Below are 23,298 nucleotides of genomic sequence, written 5' to 3'. Positions count from 1 at the left end.
CACTGGACCTGAGGAGTTCAGGGAGGTCCCTGGCAAATGCCTCCAGGAGGAAGCAGTCTTCCTGCTGCCCATCAGGATTGCTGACCCTGGGCCTGATCTCAGCTAATTCAGCAGCTCAGGGGGAGGACACCACCCCCGTATCTGCTCTGCATCTCAAATAGACCAACAGAGCTGGCAAGGCAGAGGGATTGCTATTGATTTTCACTTGTATGGGCTGACCTAACAAAACCAATCCATCAAGTGCCTGTCTGCCTCTGCTTCAGACTCTCATCCTAAGCACGTGCAAATAAATTGCACCAGCATCCAGGGTGATTTGTCAAGGTCCAGCCAGGCATGGGCCCTGGCTTCCGCTGACAGGATGGGGCTCCAGGCTGGGCTGGGCTAGGGTCAGCCCAGTCAATGCCCCACTGTTGACTCGCCATTGACTGACAACACGCATGGTGGCCTGGCAGCTGCTGCCATGCTAGGAACTGGTTGTCCCTGCCTTGGAAGGGGCTTTGAGGAAGCAAGTCCCACTCACTTCGACAGGGCTTGGCAGTGACATTCTCACTTGTTTCTTAAGGTTTCTATGTGAACTCTCGATTTGGGGGAATTTATTACAGTGCAGATGCAACCATGAGGTGCTGAGTTTGGGGGCTGCCTCTGCCACTGGCTGAATGTCCTTGCGCCAGTTGTGAGATGGAGATGACACCACCTATAGGGTCTATAGCCCTATAAAAGCCAGGGTCCAATTCCTGTTCTGCCACTTTCTAGCTGTGGCCGGGGCAGGTGCCTTCAGCCCTTGGTGCCTCATTTTCCTCACCTGTACTACGAGGCTGAAAATGGTCCCCACCTCCTACGGTGGAGCTGTCATAACTGAATGAGAAAATGGAAAGGACCATGGGGGCTCCCCCCACCCAGCCCTTCATTCCACTAGCAAGGACTGGAGGCTCAGAGAAGGGGGTAACAGTCTGGGGTCACACAGCAACGCAGAGCAGCATTAGGGGGGTTACAGGAACCGCAAGCAAGAGAGGCTGATGGAGAGAGCACCTGACCGTTCTGACTGACCATCCTGCCCTCCAACTGGCGGCTGTCCCTGAAGAATGAGACACAGGGAACGTGGGTCATGGGCATACACGGATCTTCGTTTGAAAGGGTCAAAAATTTTATTAGCAGGCCTTTTTCTGTTTTTGAATATACAGGTTTCCTGCTGTCCAGGGTAAAGGGGAAGTGGTGTCTTGTGGCCCGAGGTTTGCGGCGCTTGCCTTGGGACTCCATCCCTGTCCCTTTCCCACCAGCACAGCTGGGGGAAGGTGCCTGCTTGCCGGCCCCATGGATTCTTCGGCTGTGGCATAAGGCACTGTGTGTTCTGCAGGAAGGCGCTCATGGCTGGCTGGTAGATGAGAGGCGGCCTTCTCAGGGGCTGCAAAGCTGAGGCTGTTGAGGGGTCAAGTTGAACTTGGGGACCCTAGTGAGGAGGCCCCAGGCGATGGGAGCGCAGCCTGGTGAGTCTGGTGCCGCTGCCTCCCTGCTGGCCCTGCACCAGGCCTCAGGATGGGATCATGCCTTTGCTCCTCTTGCGGTCGGCCATTGTTCTCCGGTTGTGGTTGGCTCTTGCTGCCTTGTTGGCTTCCTTCTTCCTGCGTTCCTGGGTTGTCTCGCGGCTCTGCCCATGGCCCCGGGGGCTGCCGGCCACTGCTGTTGAGCTGTCATGCCGGTACCTGAGGGAGACACAACCCACCCCACGAGAATCTGTCAGCCGGAAGAGGCTCTGGCGGGGAGAGCTCACAGCCTGCCTTGGTGTTCACTGGGAAAGGACACATAGACTGGGCTTGGTCCCCCACGTCCCAACTTCAGATGGAAGGAGAGATGGAGCCCGGCAGGGGCAGGGCCAGGGCCCTGGGGCTCTGACCAGCCCCAAGCCTGGTGTTTTCTCTTTTCTTGGCCTTGCTTCCAGGTGCGCCCATTGCTACGTGTAGCGAAGGCACAGCTAGAGGGCTGACACAGCCCACAGGAGACGGGGAGGGCTTTGGGTGGGTCTCCTCCTTTCTCCGTCTGGGGCCACATGCTGCAGCTGAGACATTACTCCTGTTCTCCACTCTAGGGCTTTGCTTGGCGGCCTCCAAAGACCAAGAGCACTCACAGATGCGACCTAGGGCCCTTTCAGACCATCTCGACCACTGGGATTTGCCAGAGCTCCACACTCAGGGGGTTGGGATGGATGAGAAGTCAGGGTTGCTCTGCTCCCTGCTCAACAAACTTGTGTGGCTCCCCACTGCCCGCAAAATGAAATCCAAATGCCTTCCCTGTGGCCAGGCCTCCTGCACCCAGTAGACAGTGCTGCATGAAGCCTAGGGCCAGGATCGGGGAGTGGGCTTTTACTCCTGGCTTGGCCTTAGGTGGAGGCAGATCCTTGGCCCCTCTGAATATTTCCTCACTGGGAAGATGCGGGGCCTGGATGAGGAGTCTCTGGGTACTGATCTCAGTTCCCCTCAAGATCCCTGTCCTGACCACGCTTGCTTTCTTACTTTTCTGCCCTCATATGACAAACTCCTCTGAGCCCTTTTCACCCTTAGGGGCCCAGCTCAAGTGCCCATCACTTCCATACCTCTATTGGCCAGAAAGGATGTGTGTCTGAGCTCTCTCACATTTACACTCTGCCTGGACCCATTGGGTGATAAATCCCCTCCTGTGTTCACCAAATAGTGGTTATGAGTGGGGACCCTGGAGCTGAGCCATCTGGGCTCCATCTTTGCTCCATCACGTACTAGCTGTGTGACCTCTGGCTGGTTACTTAACATCTCTGGGCCTGAGTTCATCTGTCAAATGAGGATAGCGATAATGGTAGCTACTTCGCAGGGTTGTCGTGAGAACTAAATACACAGGGAGCACTAATTAGGGTGTATGTGTGGGTTTCCTGGGTGGCTGGTTGGGCCCTCCCCAGATGCTGGGAGGGGTCCCCCTAGAAGCAGCCCCTTGAATCCTCACCCCTTCTTGGCGAGAAAGGCCATGCGCCTGGCTTCTGCTTTCTCCCTCAGCACTGCAGGGTCCTGCACGAAATGGTCAGGCTGTGGAAGGGAGAGAAGACCAAAGCTGAAGTTAGGAGCTGCCGCATTTTCCTAAGCGGCAGTGAGGCCCTGCTCAAGTGAATCTTGTCGATGCCTCCATGTCATGTGTGAGGGAAGCTGCAGCCCGGCAGAGCAATGCCCAGGAATGGAGCGGGATTACTGTGGTCTGAGGTTTCCATTAGGAGCCCCTTGCCCCACCTCTTCCCTGAGCGGGTGGCAGCTGAAGGGACTGAGGCTTCCTGGACAGGCTGGTAGAGTGGATAGACCATAGTTATGGCATAACAATGACAAATGGGAGTGTCGGGGAGGCCAGGACGGCCACTGTGAGAGGCCATGCAGGGCTCTGAAGGCTGTGGGAGCCACCCCTGGGAGCTGAGTGGTCCTGGGAGCTGCAGGCCTAGGCCTCACTCTGGCACCACCAGCAGCATGTGTGAGAGTGCCCACTCTCAAGGACAGCCTTCTGTGCCAATAGTGCAAGGAAAAACCGGGACCTAGGAACCACAGACAGGCTTTGGTGGCCAGTAGCTTTAAAAAGGAAAAAAAAAAGCCAGGCACTGTAGTTTACATCTGTAATCCCAGCACTTTGGGAGGTCTAGGTGGGAAGATCACTTGAGTCCAGGAGTTTGAGACCAGCCTGGGCAACACTGTGGGATCCCATCTCTACAAAAACATAAAAACTAGCCAGGTGTGGTAGTGTGAGCCCATAATCCCAGCTACTTGGGAAGCTGAGGTGGGAGGATTGCTTGGGCCCGGGAGTTCGAGGCTGTAGTGAGCCATGACTGCACCACTGCACCCCAGCCTGGGCGACAAAGCGAGACTCTGTCTCTACAAACAACAAGAAGGCTGGGCATGGTGGCTCATGCCTATAATCCCAGCACTTTGGGAGGCCGAGGTGGGTGGATCACCTGAGGTCAGGAGTTGGAGACCAGCTTGGCCAACATGGTGAAATCCCATCGCTACTGAAAATACAAAAAATTAGCCGGGTGTGGTGGCGAGCTCCTGTAATCCCAGCTACTTGGGAGCCTGAGGCAGGAGAATCACTTGAATCTGGGAGGTGGAGGTTGCAGTGAGCCAAGATCGCGCTACTGCACTCCAGCCTGGATGACAAGAGTGGGACTCCATCTCCAAAACAACAATAACAACAAAACACACACACAAAACTGGTAGGTTTTACATAAAAATCTGGGCTGACCCCTTGCCTGAGAAGCAGAGAAATCTGTGGAAACCCTGAGTCTGTGCTTCCACCAAGGAGCCCCTGAGGCAGGGCACGTGCTTCCCACTGCTCAGTGCAGTCCCCACCAGGCCCCGCTACTCATTGCTGTTGGTGACCTGGCCCAGAAACATCTGAATTTGTCACCCTGGTGTGGGGCATGATCCCGGGTTGCTGCCCCGTCACCTGAGTAGTACCGCTTTTATCTGTTCTATATGTTAAGGTTCTAGTTAAGATTTCATTCAAATAAAAAATTTAGCGCTAAAAAGTAGAATTTTCTAACCTACTGATCCAGATGACCTCCCAGGGCCCTTGGGCTCTAACTCCTCTCTGATTTTAAGAATTGCCATCCTGGGCACGGTGCTGGTAACTGCCCTTCTCCTGACCCCCAGGCTCCTGGGCCTAATAATGAAGCTGGCGGCTCAGAGGCCCTGCCTTTAATCTGTCCCCTGGGTCCTCACTAGTGGGCAGCAGAAGTGAGTTCTAAGCCAGCAGCTCTCCAAGCAGACATCCTGGGCTCAAAGGGACTCCTCCTGTCCCTGCCAGTGATGCTGGGGCTGCCTCACGGCCAGATGTAGGGAGGGGTGAAGGGCACTTCTGATTCACCCTTCAGAACTGCACTTTCCCCTTCATCTGCCACCTGTCAGGGAGGTACCTTGGGAGCCTCCTCGTCAGCCTCCTCTTCCTCATCGTCGTCATCCTCCTCCTGCCCTTCTCTAGGCACTTTGGTTCTCAGCACCTGAGGGATGGTGAATGGCCTGAGGGTGTGGAGAGAAATGAGATCAAAGACAAGGTTCAACCAGGAGCAAGAGCCACAAGGAGGAGGGAACCTGGTTGGGTGAGAGGGGGCCGCCAGGAGGGCTCAGGAGGCTGAGAAAAACCAAAGGGGTTTCAAGCCAGCTTTGCTCCAGCCCCTGAATTCTCTGAGGTTAACAGAATTTGAGGTGGGGGTTGAGGGGGAAGCTGAGATGGGGCCGGGAGGGTCTCCAGTTCTCTCTTTAGTCAGGACAGCTCTGCTTTGATCAGTATTGGGGAAATCGCTGTAACATTCCACCTGAAAACGTTTTATTCAATTAAGAAGAAAAACGGACTGCGCGCGGTGGCTCACGCCTGTAATGCCCACACTTTGGGAGGTTGAGGTGGAAGGACTGCTTGAGCCCAGGAAGTGAGACTAGTCTGGGCAACATAGTGAGAACCCCACCTCCGCAAAAAAGAGAAGAGCTAGCGGGGTGTGGCAGGGTGTAGAGGTGCATGGCAGGGTGTGGCGGTGCGTGGCGGGGTGTGGTGGTGCGCGGTGGGGTGTGGTGGTGTGTGGTGGGGTATGGCAGTAAGTGGCAGGGTGTGGCGGTGCGCACCACACCTGTAGTCCCAGCTACTCAGGAGGCTGAGGTGGGATGATCACTTGCAGTCCAGGAGACCAAGGCTGCAGTCAGCCATGAGTCCATCACTGCACTCCAGCCTGGGTGAGAGAGGGAAACTCTGTCTCAAAAAAGAAAAATGCAAAGCTACTGCATGACACCGAATAAATGTTGCCCCATTCAGGGTGGGCTGGGGGGTGGAGGAGCACTGGATTAGGAGTCAGGAGGACTGGGTTTGGGCCCTGGATCTGCCACATCTGTGTAAACAAGTGGGTGAGGGAGCCCCACGGGCCTGCGAGCTGCTCTGCCCTGGAATGCCACCCCCTCTACGGCCTCACCTGCGGCTGATGAGCTCGTCGTCTGAGTCTGCATCATTGGCGCCCACCTGGTTGCCATCATATGTGTCATCGTACTCATCCTCGTAGTAGATACTGTGGTAGGGCAGGCTCTCGCCTGGCTGCAGTGGCACCTGCAATGGCATAAGCATGGGTTTGGGGGGCTCAGGGGCTGGCCCGGTCTCCCTGGCCCCGCAGACACCTGGCCTTGGTGGCCTACCTCCTCCACCACCACGCTGTACTGCTCGTAGCGCTGCCGCTGTGCCGCCACTGCACGCTTGTCGTTCAGCAAACTCCGCGTGTTTTCCTCCTTCCTGGTGCTGAGAAGGAACAGCAGAAAGAGGAAGGAAAACCATCAGGCTTGGAAGGTCACAGGGTATGGAGGGTCCAGAGACCACAGGCTTAACTGCTCCAGCCCTCAGACTGTCACAGAGACAAATGAAATCAAGCCTTGGTGAGGGCGTGGGAAGGTGGGACTCTCACTGCTGCTGGTGCCCATAAGGATGGCACCAGTCACTTTAGAGGGCATCCCAAGAGCCATTGTTTTTTCTTTGTTCTTTTTTTGTTTTTTTGAGAGGAAGTCTTGCTCTGTTGCCCAGGCTGGAGTGCAGTGGCACAATCTCGGCTCACTGCAACCTCCGCCTCCCAGGTTCAAGCAATTCTTCTGTCTTAGCCTCCCATGTAGCTGGGACTACATGCCTGGTTAATTTTTGTATTTTTATTAGAGATGGGGTTTCACCATGTTGGCCTGGTTGGCCTCAAACTCCTGACTGCAAGTGATCCCCCCATCTCAGCCTCCCAAAGTGCTGGGATTACAGTCGTGAACCACTGTGCTAGGCCAAGAGCCACTGTTAAGAGGTAAAATGGGGCCAGGTGCAGTGGCTCACTCCTGTAATTCCAACACTTTGGGAGGCTGAGGCGGGTGGATCACGAGGTCAGAAGTTCAAGACCAGCCTGGCCAAGATAGTGAAACCCTGTCTCTACTAAAAATACAAAAATTAGCTGGGCATAGTGGTGGGTGCCTGTAATCCCAGCTACACAGGAGGCTGAGGCAGGAGAATCGCTTGAACCTGCGAGGCAGAGGTTGCAGTGAGCCGAGATCACGCCACTGCACTCCAGCCTGGGCGACAGAGAGAGATTCCGTCTCAAAAAAGTAAATAAGGCCGGGTGCGGTGGCTCAAGCCTGTAATCCCAGCACTTTGGGAGGCCGAGGAGGCGGGCGATCACGATGTCAGGAGATCGAGACCCATCCCTGCAGCGCTCACCCGCCGGGGCCGGTGAAACCCCGTCTCTACTAAAAAATAAATGGAAAATTTAGCGGGCGAGATGGTGGGCGCCGCGCTGTGAGTCCAGCTAGCGGTTGGGAGGGAGGAATGGGCCGTAAACGACAGCGAGGGCGCGCATGTCTTGGCAGTTGAGCTGAGATCCGGCGACGTGTACTCCCAGCCTGCGACAGAGTGAAGACTCCGTTCTCAAAAAAAAAAAAAAAAAAAAAAAAAGTAAATAAATAAAAAAGGTAAAATGTGCTCACCTTTCAACCAGGATATTCCCTGTCAAGGCATGGACCCTAAAGAAACATTGGCTGTGTGTACGGAGGTCTGATTAGGGATTTTCTTTTCAGCATTGTTTGCAACAGTGAAAAATGAAAAGCAACTAATGTCCATCATGAGTGAAAGAGCCAAATGAACTGTGCCACATCTAAATTACAGATCGCTGTGTGTCAGTTGTCAAGAAAGACATTGATCTATTTGTACTAACTTGGAAAGAATTCTCACTTATTCCCAAGGAAAAAAAGCAAGCTACAGAAAAATGCATACAGTATGATCCCCAAAGCAAACCACACTAACTCTGTTTCTATGGCCACACACCTATGCATGTCAATGCAGAGAGAAGGCTAGTAAGCCCCTCGCCAAATGACAGTGGTTACTGCTTGGAAGCACTTGGAGTTGTTTAAATCCTTTTTTTTGTTACAGGCTACGGTGCAGTGATATGATCTTGGCTCATTGCAACCTCCGCCTCCTGAGCTCAAGCGATTCTCGTGCCTCAAGCTCCTGAGTAGTTGGGAGTACAGGTGCGTGCCACCATGCCTGGCTAACTTTTCTATTTTTTTATAGAGATGGAGTATCTGCCATGTTGGCCAGGCTGGTCTGGAACTCCTGGCCTCAAGTGATCCGCTTGCCTCAACCTCCCAAAGTGCTAGGATTACAGGAATGAGCCACCGCGCCCGGCCTAATTTTTAAATTTTTTTGTAGAAACGGGGTCTCACTATATTGCTTGGGCTGGTCTTGAACTCCTGGGCTCGAGTGATCCTCTGCTTCAGCCTTCCAAAGTGCTGGGATTACAGGTGTGAGCTACTGTGCCCAGCCTGGATCTCTTAAACAAAATATTTTCATTTTAAAATTTTATTCGTTTATTGTTTTTTCAAAATGACCTTTCCTTGCCAACAAACAAAAATTTAAGAAGCAGCAAGGCCACACGTGGCTTTCTGACTGAGCTCAAGGGAGCCCTAGGGACCTCTGGGATGTAAGAAAAGGTGGGAGGCCCAGTCCTCTTCTTATCACCTCCACCTCACCACAGCAACCTTCTGTCTCTTCCACAGCTCAAGTTTCCATGTAAAATTTCACTGGAAGAAAATGTTTGGAAGCCCAACTCCGGTCATGTTACACGTGAGGAAACTCGGGGCCGGACACAGTGGCTCATGCCTGTAATCCCAGCACTTTGGAGGCTGAGACGGGCGGATCGCGAGGTCAGGAGATCAAGACCATCCTGGCGAACACAGTGAAACCCCGTCTCTAAAAAATACAAAAAATTAGCCGGGCGTGGCGGTGGGCACCTGTGGTCCCAGCTACTCGGGAGGCTGAGGCAGGAGAACGGTGGTACCCGGTGAACCCGGGAGGCGGAGCTTGCAGTGAGCCGAGATTGCATCACTGCACTCCAGCCTGGGAGACAGAGCTAGACTCTGTCTCAAAACAAAACAAAACAAACAAAAAGGTGAGGAAACTCGGGTGCATTGGGTGGGGGAAGGGACATGTTTGGGTCACAAGTGAGCTGCAGCACAGCCTTGGCAGAGACAGGCTTCTCAACTTGCGGCTTTGCAGACCTGTGAAAAAACCTGGCTTGTCAGAAACATACCCAGGCCTGTGGAATGTAGCTTCTAGCCCTGCAGGGAAAATCAATATGAGATGCCAGGCAAGAAAATCCAGCTTAGCTGTGAAATCGGGTCTCTGGAATGTATCAAGGGTAAGATAATAAAAAAAAAAAAAGACACAAAGCCAAACATAGCTTCCATAAAAATCTTCTATTAACTGGCTTTTGGTGCAGGGAGAGGCAGGCATCTGAGTCCGTCTCAGTCTGTCGGGCTGTCTGCCTGGCAGCCAGGGCAGGTCAGGACTGCAGCCTTCAGCGTGGTGGACTAGGGTTTGCCTCCCTTCACGTCTTTTTTTTTTTTTTTTTTTTCTGTTGCCAAGGCTGGAGTGCAGTGGCGCAATCTCAGCTCACTACAACCTCTGCCAACCAGGTTCAAGCAATTCTCCTGCCTTAGCCTCCCGAGTAGCTGGGACTACAGGTGTGTGCCACCAAGCCCAGCTAACATTTTGTGGTTTTTTTTTTTAGTAGTCTTTATTAAGGACCTGCTCTGTGCCAGGCAGGGTATGAGGCTGAGTTGGGGAGAGATTCAGAAATGAAGAAAATATAGCTCTGCCCTCATGAACTCAGTGTAGTGGGGATGACAGACCAATCAACACAAAATGTGCTGAACAGAGGCCCTGGAAACAAAAGGAATGGACTTGGTTCAGGAGGACTGGCTATGCATCTGTAGGAAGGGGTAATGGAGGTTCCATGGTAGGAGGCTACTTGACTGGACCAGGAGCCCCAGGGTATGGCAGGAGGGATGGTGCACTTGATTTAGACCAGGGAGAAATCTCAGTTCAAAGAAATCTTTCACATCCACCAGGGAAGGGGCCTGTGACTGTGACCTTGGTCCTGTACCTGGCTTTCTTCGCTACGTTGAAAAAGAGGTAGAGAGGAAGAAAAAGGAGCCCAAGCTTGTTCAGGCGGTAGGTGCCACTGGTAGGAGCACACCCATGCATTTGACACATATTTCCTAAGGGCCTAATAGCTTCCAGGACCTGCGCTGGGCCAGGAGACTGAGGAAGAATGAGAGGCGTCACCACCCTTTCTGCTACACCTTCGGCTTCTGGTCCATCCCGTCCCCGGTTCTGTGCAGTGGGGCAGTTCTTCCATGCTATGTGGCCTCTGGTTATGTGGCTTCCTGGCAGGGCCAGACAGAGAAGCATGGCAAGCTCCACCCACCCTAGCTGTGCCCTGGAAGACACAGGTAGGGACAGTGAAACCCAGGTACCCGGACAGCCTGTCCGGGGAGGTGTGACCTTGGCCCCAGACATTATTTGGAGCCAGGAAGGAAAAAGAAAAATCAGGATCAAAGTCAGCTGGGAGAAGATGCATTCGAGGCCAGAACTTCAGTCAAGCCTGGAAACACAGGCAATGGTGGCTGCAGAGACCCGCTGGAGTAGGTAGCTTCCTCAGCCTCCAAGATGGAAGCAAGCCCAGGGAACATGCAGGTTCCCCTGAAACCTCACCACCTTTCCCTTATCTACTCAAGCGTGTCCTTCAAGGCCCAATTCAAACTGGTCCTTAGCAGGGTGACCCCTGCCTTTGAACTTCTAAAGAGCCTGCAGAAGCAACAGACAACTCCTTTTCCAGATGAAGAATCGGGATCCAGAGAGGCAGAGCAACCCTCTTAAGGTCACACAGCTACTAAGAGCAGAGCCAGGGCCAGGCACAGGTCTCCTGATTCAGGTCTGCTTTGCCACTTCCTGGGCTGTGTGACCACAGGCAAGTCCCTCATCCTCGCTAAGTCTCAGTTCCTTCTCTCGGCACCCACTTCCCAGGGCTGATGCGAGAAAGAAATAAGATGACACGTAGAAGTAGATTCAGCACCTTCTGGGCTCAACAAAGTGAATCCTGTTTCTTTTACTACAGGACTTTTCAGAGCCTTAATGTGCTCTGTGACTCCCCAATAGGCAGACCAAGGGCACAGACATTTAAAAAAAATTTTAAATTATTGTTTGAGATGGGGTTTCACTCTTGTTGCCCAAGCTGGAGTGCAATGGCCCGATCTCGGCTCACCACAACCTCCGCCTCCCAGGTTCAAGCGATTCTCCTGCCTCAGCCTCCCGAGTAGCTGGGATTACAGACGCCTGCCACCACGCCCGGCTAATTTTTTGTATTTTTAGTAGAGATGGGGTTTCACCATGTTGGCCAGGCTGGTTTTGAACTCCTGACCTCAGTTGATTCCCCCATCTTGGCCTCTCAAAGTGCAGGGATTACAGGCATGAGTCACCATGCCCGGCCGGCACAGTTTTAGAACACGTTATCTTCCAGGGCAGCATGGAATTGTCCAAAGGCATTAGGGGACCCTGCCTCTTGCCCACTGACTCCTTCACTGGCTATGATATACCTATAGCACATGTATTGATGTCTCCACAACAGCCATGCTGCACCTCACCTATTCTCCAAACAGACCCTCTTTAGGTCTTTCTACCTTTCCATTGGACCCTGGAGCTACAGGCCTGGACTCTGTGACTTGGTTTTCCTGATGAGATATGAGGGGTATTGGAGACTTCTGGGAAAGGTATCCTAGTCTCTAGGAGAGACACAGGAAGACCTGGTCTGGACTATCTCCTGGCACTGTCATGTCTGGAAGCCATAGTAGAAATAGCTCCTGCTGCAGCCCCCACTGTAGCCTCAAAGGAAGTAGCCTGACCACGAAGTGAGGCCCCGAGACAGAAAGATACATTCTGGATGATAGCTCAACCAAGCCTAGACTGCCCTACCTTACACTGCCTTGTCATGCAAGGGAACAGATTTCCTTACTACTTAAGCCACTGAGTTCAACAACAGCCTATCTGATTCAACAACAAACACATTTTAACTCCAGTACCATCTGCAGTGTCCTACCTAATTTCTCATGTGATTAGGACGTGTCCTTGCCAAAGTTCCTGTGTACCCCAACCCAGCACCTCCCACTCTGTCCTTACTTGTTTAATGGTCTTTCTCATGATCGTTTGAAGGCAAGGCCTGGGTATCCAGCTCACCCTGTTCCCCTGGTGTCTAGCATAGGATCTGGTGCTGGCAAATCGCTTAATAAATATTTGCTGAATGAATAAATAATGAACACACAAATGGAGGCTTTGCCTCTTTGCAATCTGCAGCCCCTGGGCTACCCAGCACAGTGAGTCTCTCTGCATGGCAGCCCAGAGGGCCCCAGGAGCAAGGGCACAGCGCTCCAGAAACCTGGCCACCTCAATGCCAGCCACTCTGCTGACCCTGACAGCTGGGACCAGCCCCTTGGCAAATGCTCATAGGTGACTTATGACCTAGGTGGGGTGAGATGAGACCTTACAATACCATGGGCCCTGGGCAAAACCACAGATCAAGGTGAAAGGCCACGTCCAGAGATGGCTAACCTCTGTGGGGAACTTACCAATCAGGCTCCCTGGATTGGAGCAGTGGGCCAGCCTTCTACCAGCCTGGAGGACCCCTTGTCTGCTCCTTGCCCACTGCTAGAGCTACAGAGGGTCATGCTGGCCTGGAATAGCAGCCACTGGTCCAGGATAACATCTTTGGCCTGGGATCTGGGGATGTCGCAATGATGCAGGATAACACCTCTAGTCTGGGATCTGGGGGTGTTGCAATGTGTATGACTAAGCAGTTTGCAAGTGCTTCCTGTCCAGCCAGCCAGATGGCTTTGTAGTTGCCCTACGCCGGTTCCCCAAGCCCTCAGCCAGCCAAGCTTTTAGCAGTGGACGGCCCTAGGGAGGGGTAACAACACAGGGCCCTAACTGAAGAAGCTGACATTTCCACCACTGGGGCTCCTACCACAAGAATGAGGCTGGCTGGTCTCCTCCCTCTCTGAACCTCACAATCCCCATCCATGTGATGGTGAAAGAGCAACCTGTACTTGTCCAGAGGTCCCCTGATTTCTAGCTTCCATGCAGAACTCGGGGGGACTAGAATACATCTTATTTTGCGGTTTTCCACTTGGATGTTGTACTCTTTACCAATACATCCGACTCTCTGTCCCTCTGATGGGTCATCATTCCAAAGCTGGGTGAGTGAACTCTTTTTTTTTTTTTTTTTTTTCCTTGGGACAGGTTCTTACTGTGTCACCCAGGCTGGAGTACAGTGGCATGATAACAGCTCACTGCAGCCTTGACCTCCTGGGCTTAAGTGATCTTACCACCTCAGCCTCCAGAATAGCTGGAACTATAGGCGTGTGCCAGCACACACAGCTAATTTTTGTATTTCTTGTAAATACGGGGGTTTCGCCATGTTGCCCAGGCTGGTCTCGAACTCCTGGGCTCAAGTGATCCACCTGCCTTGGCCTCCCAAAGTGCTGGGACTATAGGCCTGAGATGCCGCACCCGGCCCTGCTCTTTTCAAAATATAAAACATGCTGGCCTTGTCGGTTCATGGGACCCTTTGCTGTACTCACTATGGGACCACTGCGCCCCTGTTGCTCACTCTGCTTGGGAAGCTTCTCCTTCCCTCCTTTGCAGAACTGACCCCTCCTCACCCTTTAGCTCTCGGTCCCATATCATGTTCTTAGAGGAGCCTTCCTGCCTGGGGTGAAGCCCTACCAAAGGCTCAGAATTCTGTGCACCTCCAGCGTGTAGTATTTGTTATATCTGCGATTTGGTGTTGCTTGTTTGATGAGTTGATTAATGCAAACTCCACATGGGCAGGGGCCGTGTCTGTTTCACTCCCCACTATATCCCCAGAACCTAATTAATCCAGAGCCTAGAATGCTGTAAGTATTAGACAAATATTTGTTGAATAAATGAATAAATCATGAACGGACTTTTCAATGCCAAAAAAGTAGGAAGGACATAAACTAAAATTAAATAGAAAGGCCTTAAAGTGGAATATGTTCACCTTCTGAAAAGCTCACTCAAAGTCCTTAATTTTCTCATTTTGTCACAGCCTGGGGAAAATCAGGTCAAAGAGTGGTTTCTGGGAAGCACTGTCCACCAGTGATTTGATGGTTAACACATTAAAGGTGTAAGAAGGGAAGTGGGGATAGTTTGGGCCCTTCTGGCCTTTTGCTATCAACAAGGGGGATTCACTAACAGCCTCCCTGCACAGAGTCAGAACCTGAAGACTGATCATTAGAGAACCTGCTTCTAACCACTGGGGGTGCACAGGTCTAGGGTTGTGAAGGGATCTCTGTGCTGATACTCCATGTCCAGTTCTGCGAAGATGGAGCCCTTGGTTTCCCTGTGTCCTCTCTGCACTTCCAGAGTTGGGGTATCGGAACCGCATGGCCCACTGCACTCACCTCTTGCCCTTGTGCACCCGGCTCAGGTCTACTGAGTCCCTGCTGAACACATCAAACTCGTCATTCTGGAAGACGTTGTGGCGAGACGTCAGCAGGGGTGTAGGGTCTGGTTTCATTTCTCTGGGTGGGGGACACAGAGATCAATTTAAGGGGGCCCTGCCAGCCGATGCAACCTGTACCCCACGACCCCTGCTGTGTTAAATCCATCAGATTTTCAGTCCCCTTCAACAGACACTCCTAGGACACAATCTCAAAACCTTGAAGAGGGAGATAAGCCCCCGCCTGATCTGGCCCCTGCCTGGGTATGCAGCCACACCTTGAACAAAGCTCCCCCCCTTTCCCTGCATGCCATTCACACAGGGTTTCCTTCTGTTTCTTAAAAGCGCTATCCCTCATTTAATGCTTATAATAGTCCCATGAGATCAATAGTCACAGATCACTCAACCTCATTGTGCCCCAGTGCCCTCATCTGTAAAATGTGGCACAAGGAGGCTGAGGAACTTGTCCAAAGGCAGAAAGCTAACTTCACTCATTCATTTGATAAACATCACTTGCTTATGGACGACACACCCTTTCAGGCACTGGTTCCTGCTGTCCCATGGGGCCTTCAGGGCAGCAGTGGGCCAAAGAAATGGTAGGTGTGATGAAAGTGAGAAGCTGTGGCCATCCTCTCTCACAAATCTAGTGGGAACGTGGTAATGACAGGGGCAGGTCAGGAATGTAGGGGATCAGAAGGGCTCAACAACTCTGTGTCACATCCCTGAAGACACATCCATGGCTCTACTCAACCTTCCCACAAAGTGTGGCAGGGATGTGTATACTCTCTGCCCTGCCTAGGGCAAGTGAAAAACTCCTGCGGGGCCTAAGGTTTTTATGTTTCCCCAAAGAGGGCTTTAGTTTAAATGGCTGGGAAGAGAGAACAAGCTGAGTCCTGGACCACGAATGAGGGAAGGAAGAGAGGAAGGGGCCCCACCCTGAGGCAGCCTGGGCAGCGGGAGCCTCCTCCCACCTGTCTCTCCCACCTGTCTAGGTTGCGGTCCAGCTGGCTGAGGGTGGGGGCCAGCCGCTCCTCCAGGATATTGTTGATCACCTGCTCTGGGTCGTAGTGGTAGTACTCCAGGCAGGCCAGGATGAAGCCCTCACCAAGGTCTGGCAGCAGGTCCTTCACTTGGGAGATGAGTGAGTCCAGCTCCACCCCACACACAGCAGAGCCCACAGCCGCGGCTGCTCCCATGCACTGTAGTGAGAGCCAGAGCCAAGAAGGGGAAGGCTAAGTTGGCCGGTGATAGGGCCACAGGCCCCAAACAGCACTGGACTAGGCATGAGGGATCTGGTTCAAGTCCTGGAACTGCCCCTCCTGCCTGTGGGAACTTCGCCAAGTGACTCAAGTCTCTCTGAGCCTCCATTTCTTTCTCTGTGAAAAAGGGGGCTCGTGATTGTTATGATTATTGCATGCCTGTATCAAAATATCTCATGTAACCTATAAATATATACACCTACTACATATTCAGGAAAATAAACAAAAAATAAAAAAAATTTAAGGCCAGGTACAGTCGCTCATACCTGTAATCCCAGCACTTTGGGAGGCTGAGGCAAGAGAATTATTTGAGCTCAGGAGCTAGATCAGCCTGAGCAACAGAGCAAGACCCTATCAGTTCAAAAAATTTTAAAAAGTAGCCAGGTGGCTGGGTGTAGTGGCTCATGCCTGTAATCCTAGCACTCTGGGAGGCCGATACAGGTGGATTGCCTGAGTTCAGGAGTTCGAGACCAGCCTGGGTAACACAGTGAAACCCTGTCTCTACTAAAAAAATTAGCCAGGCATGGCGGCGTGCACCTTTCGTCCCAGCTACTTAGGAGGCTGAGGTGGGAGGATCACTTGATCCCAGGAGGTCGAGGCTGCAGTGAGCTTGATCAAGCCACTGCACTCCAGCCTGGGTGACAGAGCAAGAACCTGTCTCAAAAAATAAAAAATAAAATAAAATAAATTAGGCCGGGCATGGTGCTCATGCCTATAATCCCAGCACTTTAGGAAGCTGAGGTAGGCGGATCATCTGAGGTCAGAAGTTTGAGACCAGCCTGTCCAACATGGTGAAACCCCATCTCTACTAAAAAAATACAAAAAATTAGCTGGGTTGTGGTGGCAGGTGTCTGTAATCCCAGTTACTCAGGAGGCTGAGGCAGGAGAATTGCTTGATCCCAGGAGGCGGAGGTTGCAGTGAGCAGAGATTGCACTATTGCACTCCAGCCTGGGCAACAAGAGTAAAACTCTATCTCAAAAAAAAAACAACAACAAAAAACAAAACAAAAACAACCAAATTAAATTAAATTAAATTAAATTAAATTAAATTAAAATTTTGAAGGGACTGTATGACTTACCAGCTGGGCTACTGGCTGTGTGACTTTGGGCAGGGTGCTTCCCCTCTCTGAACCTCAGTTTCCTCCTCATAAAATGGGCCTATACCACCCACCTCATGGGGTTGTTTCAAATAGTTCAAAGATGGCACAAAACCCAGTGAACACAGTACCTGGCACAGACCAGGACCTCCATAAACAGCCCTGGTTTCTACCGATTCTTTCTACTAATCCAAGGTCCTTTTCCAACTCTAACAAGTTGACTGACGTTGGAGGCAAACAGCAACCACCAGAGCTGGACTGTGTGGAGATGCTCCCCTTTAATTATAAAATTATAATCTCCTTTTTTTTTTTTTTTTTTTTTTTGAGACGGAGTCTCGCTCTGTCACCCAGGCTGGAGTGCAGTGGCACGATCTCAGCTCACTGCAAGCTCCGCCTCCCGGGTTCACGCCATTCTCCTGCCTCAGCCTCCCGAGTAGCTGGGACTACAGGCGCACACTACTGCACCCCGCTAATTTTTTGTATTTTTAGTAGAGATGGGGTTTCACCATGGTCTCGATCTTCTGACCTCGTGATCCGCCCGCCTCGGCCTCCCAAAGTGCTGGGATTACAGGTGTGAGCCACTGTGCCCGGCCTATAATCTCCTTTCTAAGTAAGGGGCAAGCATTTTATATATTGCTCAATATGACTTAATTGTGTTAGCCTTTTAATTTAAGGACATTTACAGATCACAACAATACAATCTCCATGAGTCTGCTAAGCAGCGAAATGGGGAAGAGGGTGGGAAAAGGTGAAGGAGGCCATTGTTCTCCAAGGCCCTGCAGGAATCACAGGGCCTGGGGTCTGGGAGGAAGGACAGCGGCATTTGTTAATGGAGCACTGAAGGCCAACCAGGCTCAGGGTGAGCCTGGGCATGTGATAGCTCTCAGAATCCCAGCACCTCGTGGAGGCGGGCACTGCATCTGTCCCTACCTTACAGATGAGGAACCAAGGTTCAATGTGAGTGACGTGCCTAAGGCCATACAGCTGCCAAGTGGCAGAACCAGGTCACACCCCTGAGCTGCCTGGTTTGAGTCTGTGTGGTCTTCACCACTCTTATCATGCTGCCTCCCGACATACAGGGGAGTCCTGGCCTTGGTGGCCAATCAAGACAGCCACAGATTTGGCCAGTCCTGGAAAAGCCTGGAGAGAAGGCACCAGATCCGAGGTTTCTACATTTGTTCAGTGGCATCCTGGAGCCCCACTGAGGGGCTTCCAAGAAGGCCAAACCATGGGACGTGGCACTGTTCCCAGTTGCAACCAAAGGAGCTCCACTTTTATCTGTTGAGAGGAGAGCTCCGGGAAGGGCTCGTGGAAGCATTCATGGAAAGTTTCGCCTCTTCATTTTATAGAGAGGAAGGTGAGGTTTCGATAGTTGAAGCAACGTGCTCTCTACTCACACCCAGTCCAGCATGCCCCTGGCTTGGGACCCTCTAAAGGCAGCACAGAGCTGACCAGTTGCTTGAGGCTGTCTATTCCCAAAAAACCTTTTTCCCTGAGTATAAAATCAAAGAAGGGAGGTTTTCTGCTGCAACAGCCTCTCAGATGGGGCCAAGGAGGGACAAGCGAAGAGGGAAAAGTGCAACCCAAGACACATACCTCCTCTTCCTCCGAGTTCTCCTGGTGTGATGACGCTTGACTGACTGCCTCTGCCATCACCGCGACCCCATTAGGCTCCTCAGTCACTGATGGATCTTTAGCATCTGTGGCTTTCCGTCTGTCCACCCCTTCCCATGCACTCTCGACTGCCTGGAGGATGTAGGCAGTCCGCGTCTCATCCCTGTGAGGACTTGTTAAAGAGTCTGTTATAGGTTTCTAGCTCTGAAGCAGCACAATTTCTCAGTCCCTCCCCAGCATCTGACCACATGGTTCCTGCCAGGGGCTTTCTGGGCTATACCTAAGTGGGCATCACGGGCACCTGGGCTGCATGGGAAAATGGGCCAGACTACAGCCACGCTGGCCTCACAAGCTAGCGCCTGCCACTCAGCAGAAAGCAGCTCTGAGTAAAGACAGGGCCAGGGCTGCCATCAGAGTGTCCTGGGGCACAGGTTTGGACGAGCCAGCAGCTCTTCTTTTGTACTGACTGCCAGGAGGAGGACGTGGTAGGGCCACTGCCACTGGGCTTCCTGTCCAACTAGCTGAGGGCATTCTGCAAAGGCTGTGGGCCATCAGGTTTCCCTGAAGCAGGACTGAGCAATCTACTGCAACCACCAGAATGACCCATAGGCTGCCCCTCCCTGTCCTTCCTCCTTGTCAACCACTCTGGGCACTGTGAAGCCAGAAATCTGAGAGTCCCCTTAGACTCCCTCACTCTGCTTCTTGTCCAAACCCTCATCACCCATGCTTGGATGCCAGCAACAGCCTCCTCACTGGCCTGAGCCTCACAGTGGTTCCGGGCCAGTCGATTCTCTTCCCTGTGCCAGACAGAGCTTTTCCAAAGTATAGAACTGCCCATGTCACCTCCTGCTTCACAACCTTCCACGCTCCCCAGCGCTTGCAGGACAGAGCCCAAACTTCTTAGTGATGGTCACCCCAGGGCTGTGCACATGCTGGCCTTCACCTCACCTGCAACACCCCAATTCCTCCTCCTGGAGACCCCTTCTTAATGACTGCCCCCTGTACTCTATACATGACGTCTGTGGCTCCAAGGAGCCTGTTTTCTCTGTCCTCTGTCCACTGGGAACATTCTTGTCCTTGTCCTTGCTCCTAGCTTGGTGCTCTCCCACTCTTTCTGCTGTTCTTCTGCTTGGACGTCACTTCCATCTGACACCCCCACCTGGAGCTCTGCTGGGTGAGGCGCCTCCTCTGGTTTCCTGCCCTCTGAAATTTTCCCACGTGATGCTCTAACTGCCTGTCCACCTCCCCTCCTGCTGTGAGGAGGGGCTGAGTCCATCTTGGTCATATAGGCCCAGATGTTCAGGAAACACATAGGGAAATTAGGACTGCATCTCCCCTGCCCCAAGCATCAGAGCAGCCATCTTTTCTAGAAAAGGCGAGGCTGGGAGGCTGGGCGTGGAGGCTTATGCCTGTAATCTCAGCACTTTGGGAGGTTGAGGCGGGCAGATCACGAGGTCAGGAGATACAGACCATACTGGCTAACACGGTGAAACCCCGTCTCTACTAAAAAAATATAAAAAAATTGGCCCCCATCTCTACTAAAAAAATACAAAAAAAAAATACAGGCGGGTGCCTGTAGTCCCAGCTACTTGGGAGGCTGAGGCAGGAGAATGGTGTGAACCTGGGAGGCGGAGCCTGCAGTGAGCCGAGATCCCGCCACTGCACTCCAGCCTGGGCAACAGAGAGAGACTCTGTCTCAAAAAATTAAAAAAAAAAAAAAAAAAGGCCAGGCGCGCTGGCTCATGCCTGCAATCCCAGCACTTTGGGAGGCCGAGGGGGGGTGGATCACGAGGTCAGGAGATCGAGACCATCCTGGCTAACATGGTGAAACTCGGTCTCTACTAAAAATACAAAAAATTAGCCGGGCGTGGTGGCGGGTGGCTGTAGACCCAGCTACTCGGGAGGCTGAGGCAGGAGAATGGTGTGAACCCTCAGTGAGCGAGATTGCGCCACTGCACTCCAGCCTGGGCGACAGAGCGAGACTCCACATTAAAAAAAAGAAAAAGAAAGAAAAAAAAGAAAAGGCGAGGCTGAGACCTTGGCAGGCCACCTCGGACAGCTGGCTGACCCATGCGTTCTGGGGCTAAACCTCTTTCCACTCCTCTGGGTTCCAGCAGCCTGTCTCACCTCTGACCTAGTCAAGCTGGGCCCTGTCGCAGTGGGCTATGATAGAAGGATACAAGACTGATGAGGCCTGCTGCAGCAAGCTGATGTCTTCGGCCACGGGGAAGAGTGCATCATAGTCCCGGAGGAACCTGCAGGCAGAGGAGAGCAATGGGATGGACAGGGCTGGGGCCACAGGAACACTGTGCTGCTGCAGGCCACTCCCTGTGTCTACTGCCCGACCTTATTAGAGCTGTGGTGGGCCTATGGCGGGGGCTCTATCATGTAAGGCCTCTTGGGGACTGGTGGGAGGGTCATGGGCCTGGCCCAGCTCAGCCGGACTCACCTCTTCTCCTGCAGCAAGGAGCTGAAGATCTGAAGGAACTCTTCGATGAAGCCCTGAATGTTGTCACAGCTAGAACAGGACACCAGGGAAGATGAGCTCACGCAATGCAAGATGAGCTGCAGCTCCTTTACACACCCCCTGCCCCTCTTCAAGGCTGAGGCCCGATGGCGCAATGAGGCATTTTTCTCAGTTTCTCATCTCTGTTCAGCCAACCCCAGTGCAGGGAAGGAAGCCAAGATGAAAGAATGGAAACGCTCCTGCAGGGCTTGGGAAGGAGACTCTTCCACCAGGAAGCAATTCCTGAGGGCTTACCTGCTTTCTAGGATGGGAAGGAGGCAGATCTGGTTCAGGATGATGTGGAAAATCTCTATCAGCTTCTTCCTGGAGTGGGACAGCCTCTGCCACAGGTCACCTAGAAGCCTAGGCCAGAGAGAAAAAAGACACAGGTTTAGGAGACAAAAAGGCCCTGAGGTGTCAGGCACAGTGGTTTACACCTGAAATACCAGCACCTTGGGAAGCTGAGGTGGGAGGATCACTTGAGCCCCAGGAGTTTGAGATCAGCCTAAGCAACTAAGTGAAATCCTGTCTCTACAAAAAAATACAAAAAATTAGTCAGGTGTGGTAATGCAGGCCTGTAGTTCCAGCTCCTGGGGAGGCAAAGGCAGGGGGATTGCGTTTGCCTGGGAGGTCAAGACTGCAGTGAGCCATGACGGTGCCACTGCCTTCCAGCCTGGGTGACAGAGCAAGACCCTGTCTCAAAAAAAAAAAAAAAAAACGGAAAAGAAAAAGAAGAAAAGGCACGAAGGGAGCTTCTCCCCGGCAGTTGCAGGTGCCTCCCTGGAGCACAGAAGGCCTCACAATTCACTGCTGAGAGCAGCTGGCAAAAGCCACAGGCCCAGAGAAGCCAGCTGCTTCCAGGGCTGCTTCTCAGTTCAAACGGTGGGTCAGGAACCAGCAGGCTGAGTATCAACAGTATAACAGCTGAGGGAAGGGCTTAAATGCAGGGGCCAGCCATCATGGTATTTTGGGGGTTTGGGTTAATAGACATAACTCCCTTGGGACAAGCAGGACTTGGGTCAAATCTCCTTCATGCTGTTTAGTAACACTTAACTCTAGCTGTTGCGATCTTTCTAGTTAGGTCCTCACACAAGTCTTTACAGACAACACACACATATATATATATATTTTAATATGCTAAGAGTTTAAAAAAAAAAAAAAAGCAGTTCAAGACTAGCCTGGCCAATACGTCAAAACCCCATTTCTACAAAAAATACAAAAATTAGCCGGGTGTGGTGGCACACACCTATAATCCCAGCTACTTGGGGGACTGAGGTGGGAGGACCGATTGAGGTCAGGAGGTCAAGGCTACAGTGAGTTGTGACTGCACCACTGCACTCCAGCCTGGGTGACAGAGTGAGACCCTGTCTCAAACAATAACAACAACAACAACAACAACAACAACAACAACAACAACAACAACAAACCAATGCAGAGTTCAGGAAGTGGCTAGACAGGGATGCAGAAGCCCAAAAGCTGCACAGTCCCTGGTCCCACCCACTTGTCTTAGAGATGGGGATGCTAATGCCTAGGGAAGGCAGGGCCCTGCGAGGGGCTTTCTCTCCCACAACAACATTCTTAATTTTGTCCCCGCCTCACTTGCTATCTTCAAGCCTCCTCTTCTTAATTGCAGACTCCATTTCGGGAATTGCTGCTTCATAGAAGGAAGCTAGTCTGTGCAGGCACACAGGGAAAATGTTGGATTAGTTCATAAATACCACACTTCGTAAGAACATCAAAGCAAACCCCAGGGAGTGGGAAGGCCCATTTCTTCTTTTTCCACACAATTTTCTCCAGGGACCCCTTGGTTCTTCCCTGAGCTCACCCCAGACTGACCCCCTGGGGCTGGTCCCAGGAACAGCTTCATAAGAAGTGACCTATAGCCATGTCCCTCATTCAGATAGGCAACTAAGGCCCAGATAGGCTCATACTAACAGGAATCAGAAGACCACTCAGGACCCACTGAAGTTTGAGAAGCAGATCGAAGATTACTTGCTTGTAATTTTCTTGCTCAAAAACTGTCAGTTAGCCAGGCACAGTAGCTCAGGCCTGTAATCCCAGCACTTTGTGGGGCTGAGGCAGGAGGACTGCTTGAGCCAGGAGCTCAAGATCAGCCTGGGAAACAGGCTGGTGAAACTCCATCTCTACAAAAAATACAAAAATTAGCCAGGCATGGTGGTGCACACCTGTAGCCCCAGCTACTTGGGAGGTTGAGGCAGTAGGCCGGTAGGTCAAGGCTACAGTGAGCCATGATCACACCACTGCATTCCAGCCTGGGTGACAGAGTGAGACCCTGTCCCAAAAAAAAAAAAAAAAAATTGTTCTGGCTGGGTGCGGTGGCTCACTCCTATAATCCTAGCACTTTGGGAGACTGAGGTGGGTGGATTACTTGAGGACAGGAGTTTGAGACCAGCCTGGCCAACATGGTGAAACCCGGTCTCTACTAAAAATACAAAAATTAGCCGGGAGTGGTGG

At 52.2% G+C, this 23,298-nt stretch overlaps 1 protein-coding gene across 5 annotated transcripts in view; it reads right to left on the bottom strand.

Moving 5' to 3' along the window:
- Positions 1 to 1,122: 1,122 nt before the first annotated feature.
- Positions 1,123 to 23,298, bottom strand: part of ASCC2 (activating signal cointegrator 1 complex subunit 2) — a 52,304-nt gene continuing 30,128 nt past the window's right edge. For 4 of the 5 annotated variants that reach the window (XM_017855615.1, XM_017855613.1, XM_017855616.1 and 1 more), the window contains 12 exons: positions 22,423 to 22,497; positions 21,079 to 21,186; positions 20,767 to 20,835; positions 20,498 to 20,572; positions 18,300 to 18,480; positions 15,332 to 15,546; positions 14,310 to 14,429; positions 6,171 to 6,270; positions 5,954 to 6,084; positions 4,913 to 5,015; positions 2,968 to 3,047; positions 1,123 to 1,700 (listed from right to left, as the gene is read on the bottom strand). In XM_017855615.1, the coding sequence (XP_017711104.1) occupies positions 1,529 to 1,700; positions 2,968 to 3,047; positions 4,913 to 5,015; positions 5,954 to 6,084; positions 6,171 to 6,270; positions 14,310 to 14,429; positions 15,332 to 15,546; positions 18,300 to 18,480; positions 20,498 to 20,572; positions 20,767 to 20,835; positions 21,079 to 21,186; positions 22,423 to 22,497 (1,429 nt within the window). In that variant the 3' untranslated portion in view covers positions 1,123 to 1,528. The remainder of the gene's footprint in view (positions 1,701 to 2,967; positions 3,048 to 4,912; positions 5,016 to 5,953; positions 6,085 to 6,170; positions 6,271 to 14,309; positions 14,430 to 15,331; positions 15,547 to 18,299; positions 18,481 to 20,497; positions 20,573 to 20,766; positions 20,836 to 21,078; positions 21,187 to 22,422; positions 22,498 to 23,298) is intronic. The other variant, XM_017855614.1, reaches the window with a different exon arrangement.

The sequence above is a fragment of the Rhinopithecus bieti genome, unplaced genomic scaffold, assembly GCF_001698545.2.
Source record: "Rhinopithecus bieti isolate Rb0 unplaced genomic scaffold, ASM169854v2 scaffold_36959, whole genome shotgun sequence".
NCBI classification, from domain to species: domain Eukaryota; kingdom Metazoa; phylum Chordata; class Mammalia; order Primates; family Cercopithecidae; genus Rhinopithecus; species Rhinopithecus bieti.
This window is presented reverse-complemented; position numbering and strand designations above follow the sequence as displayed.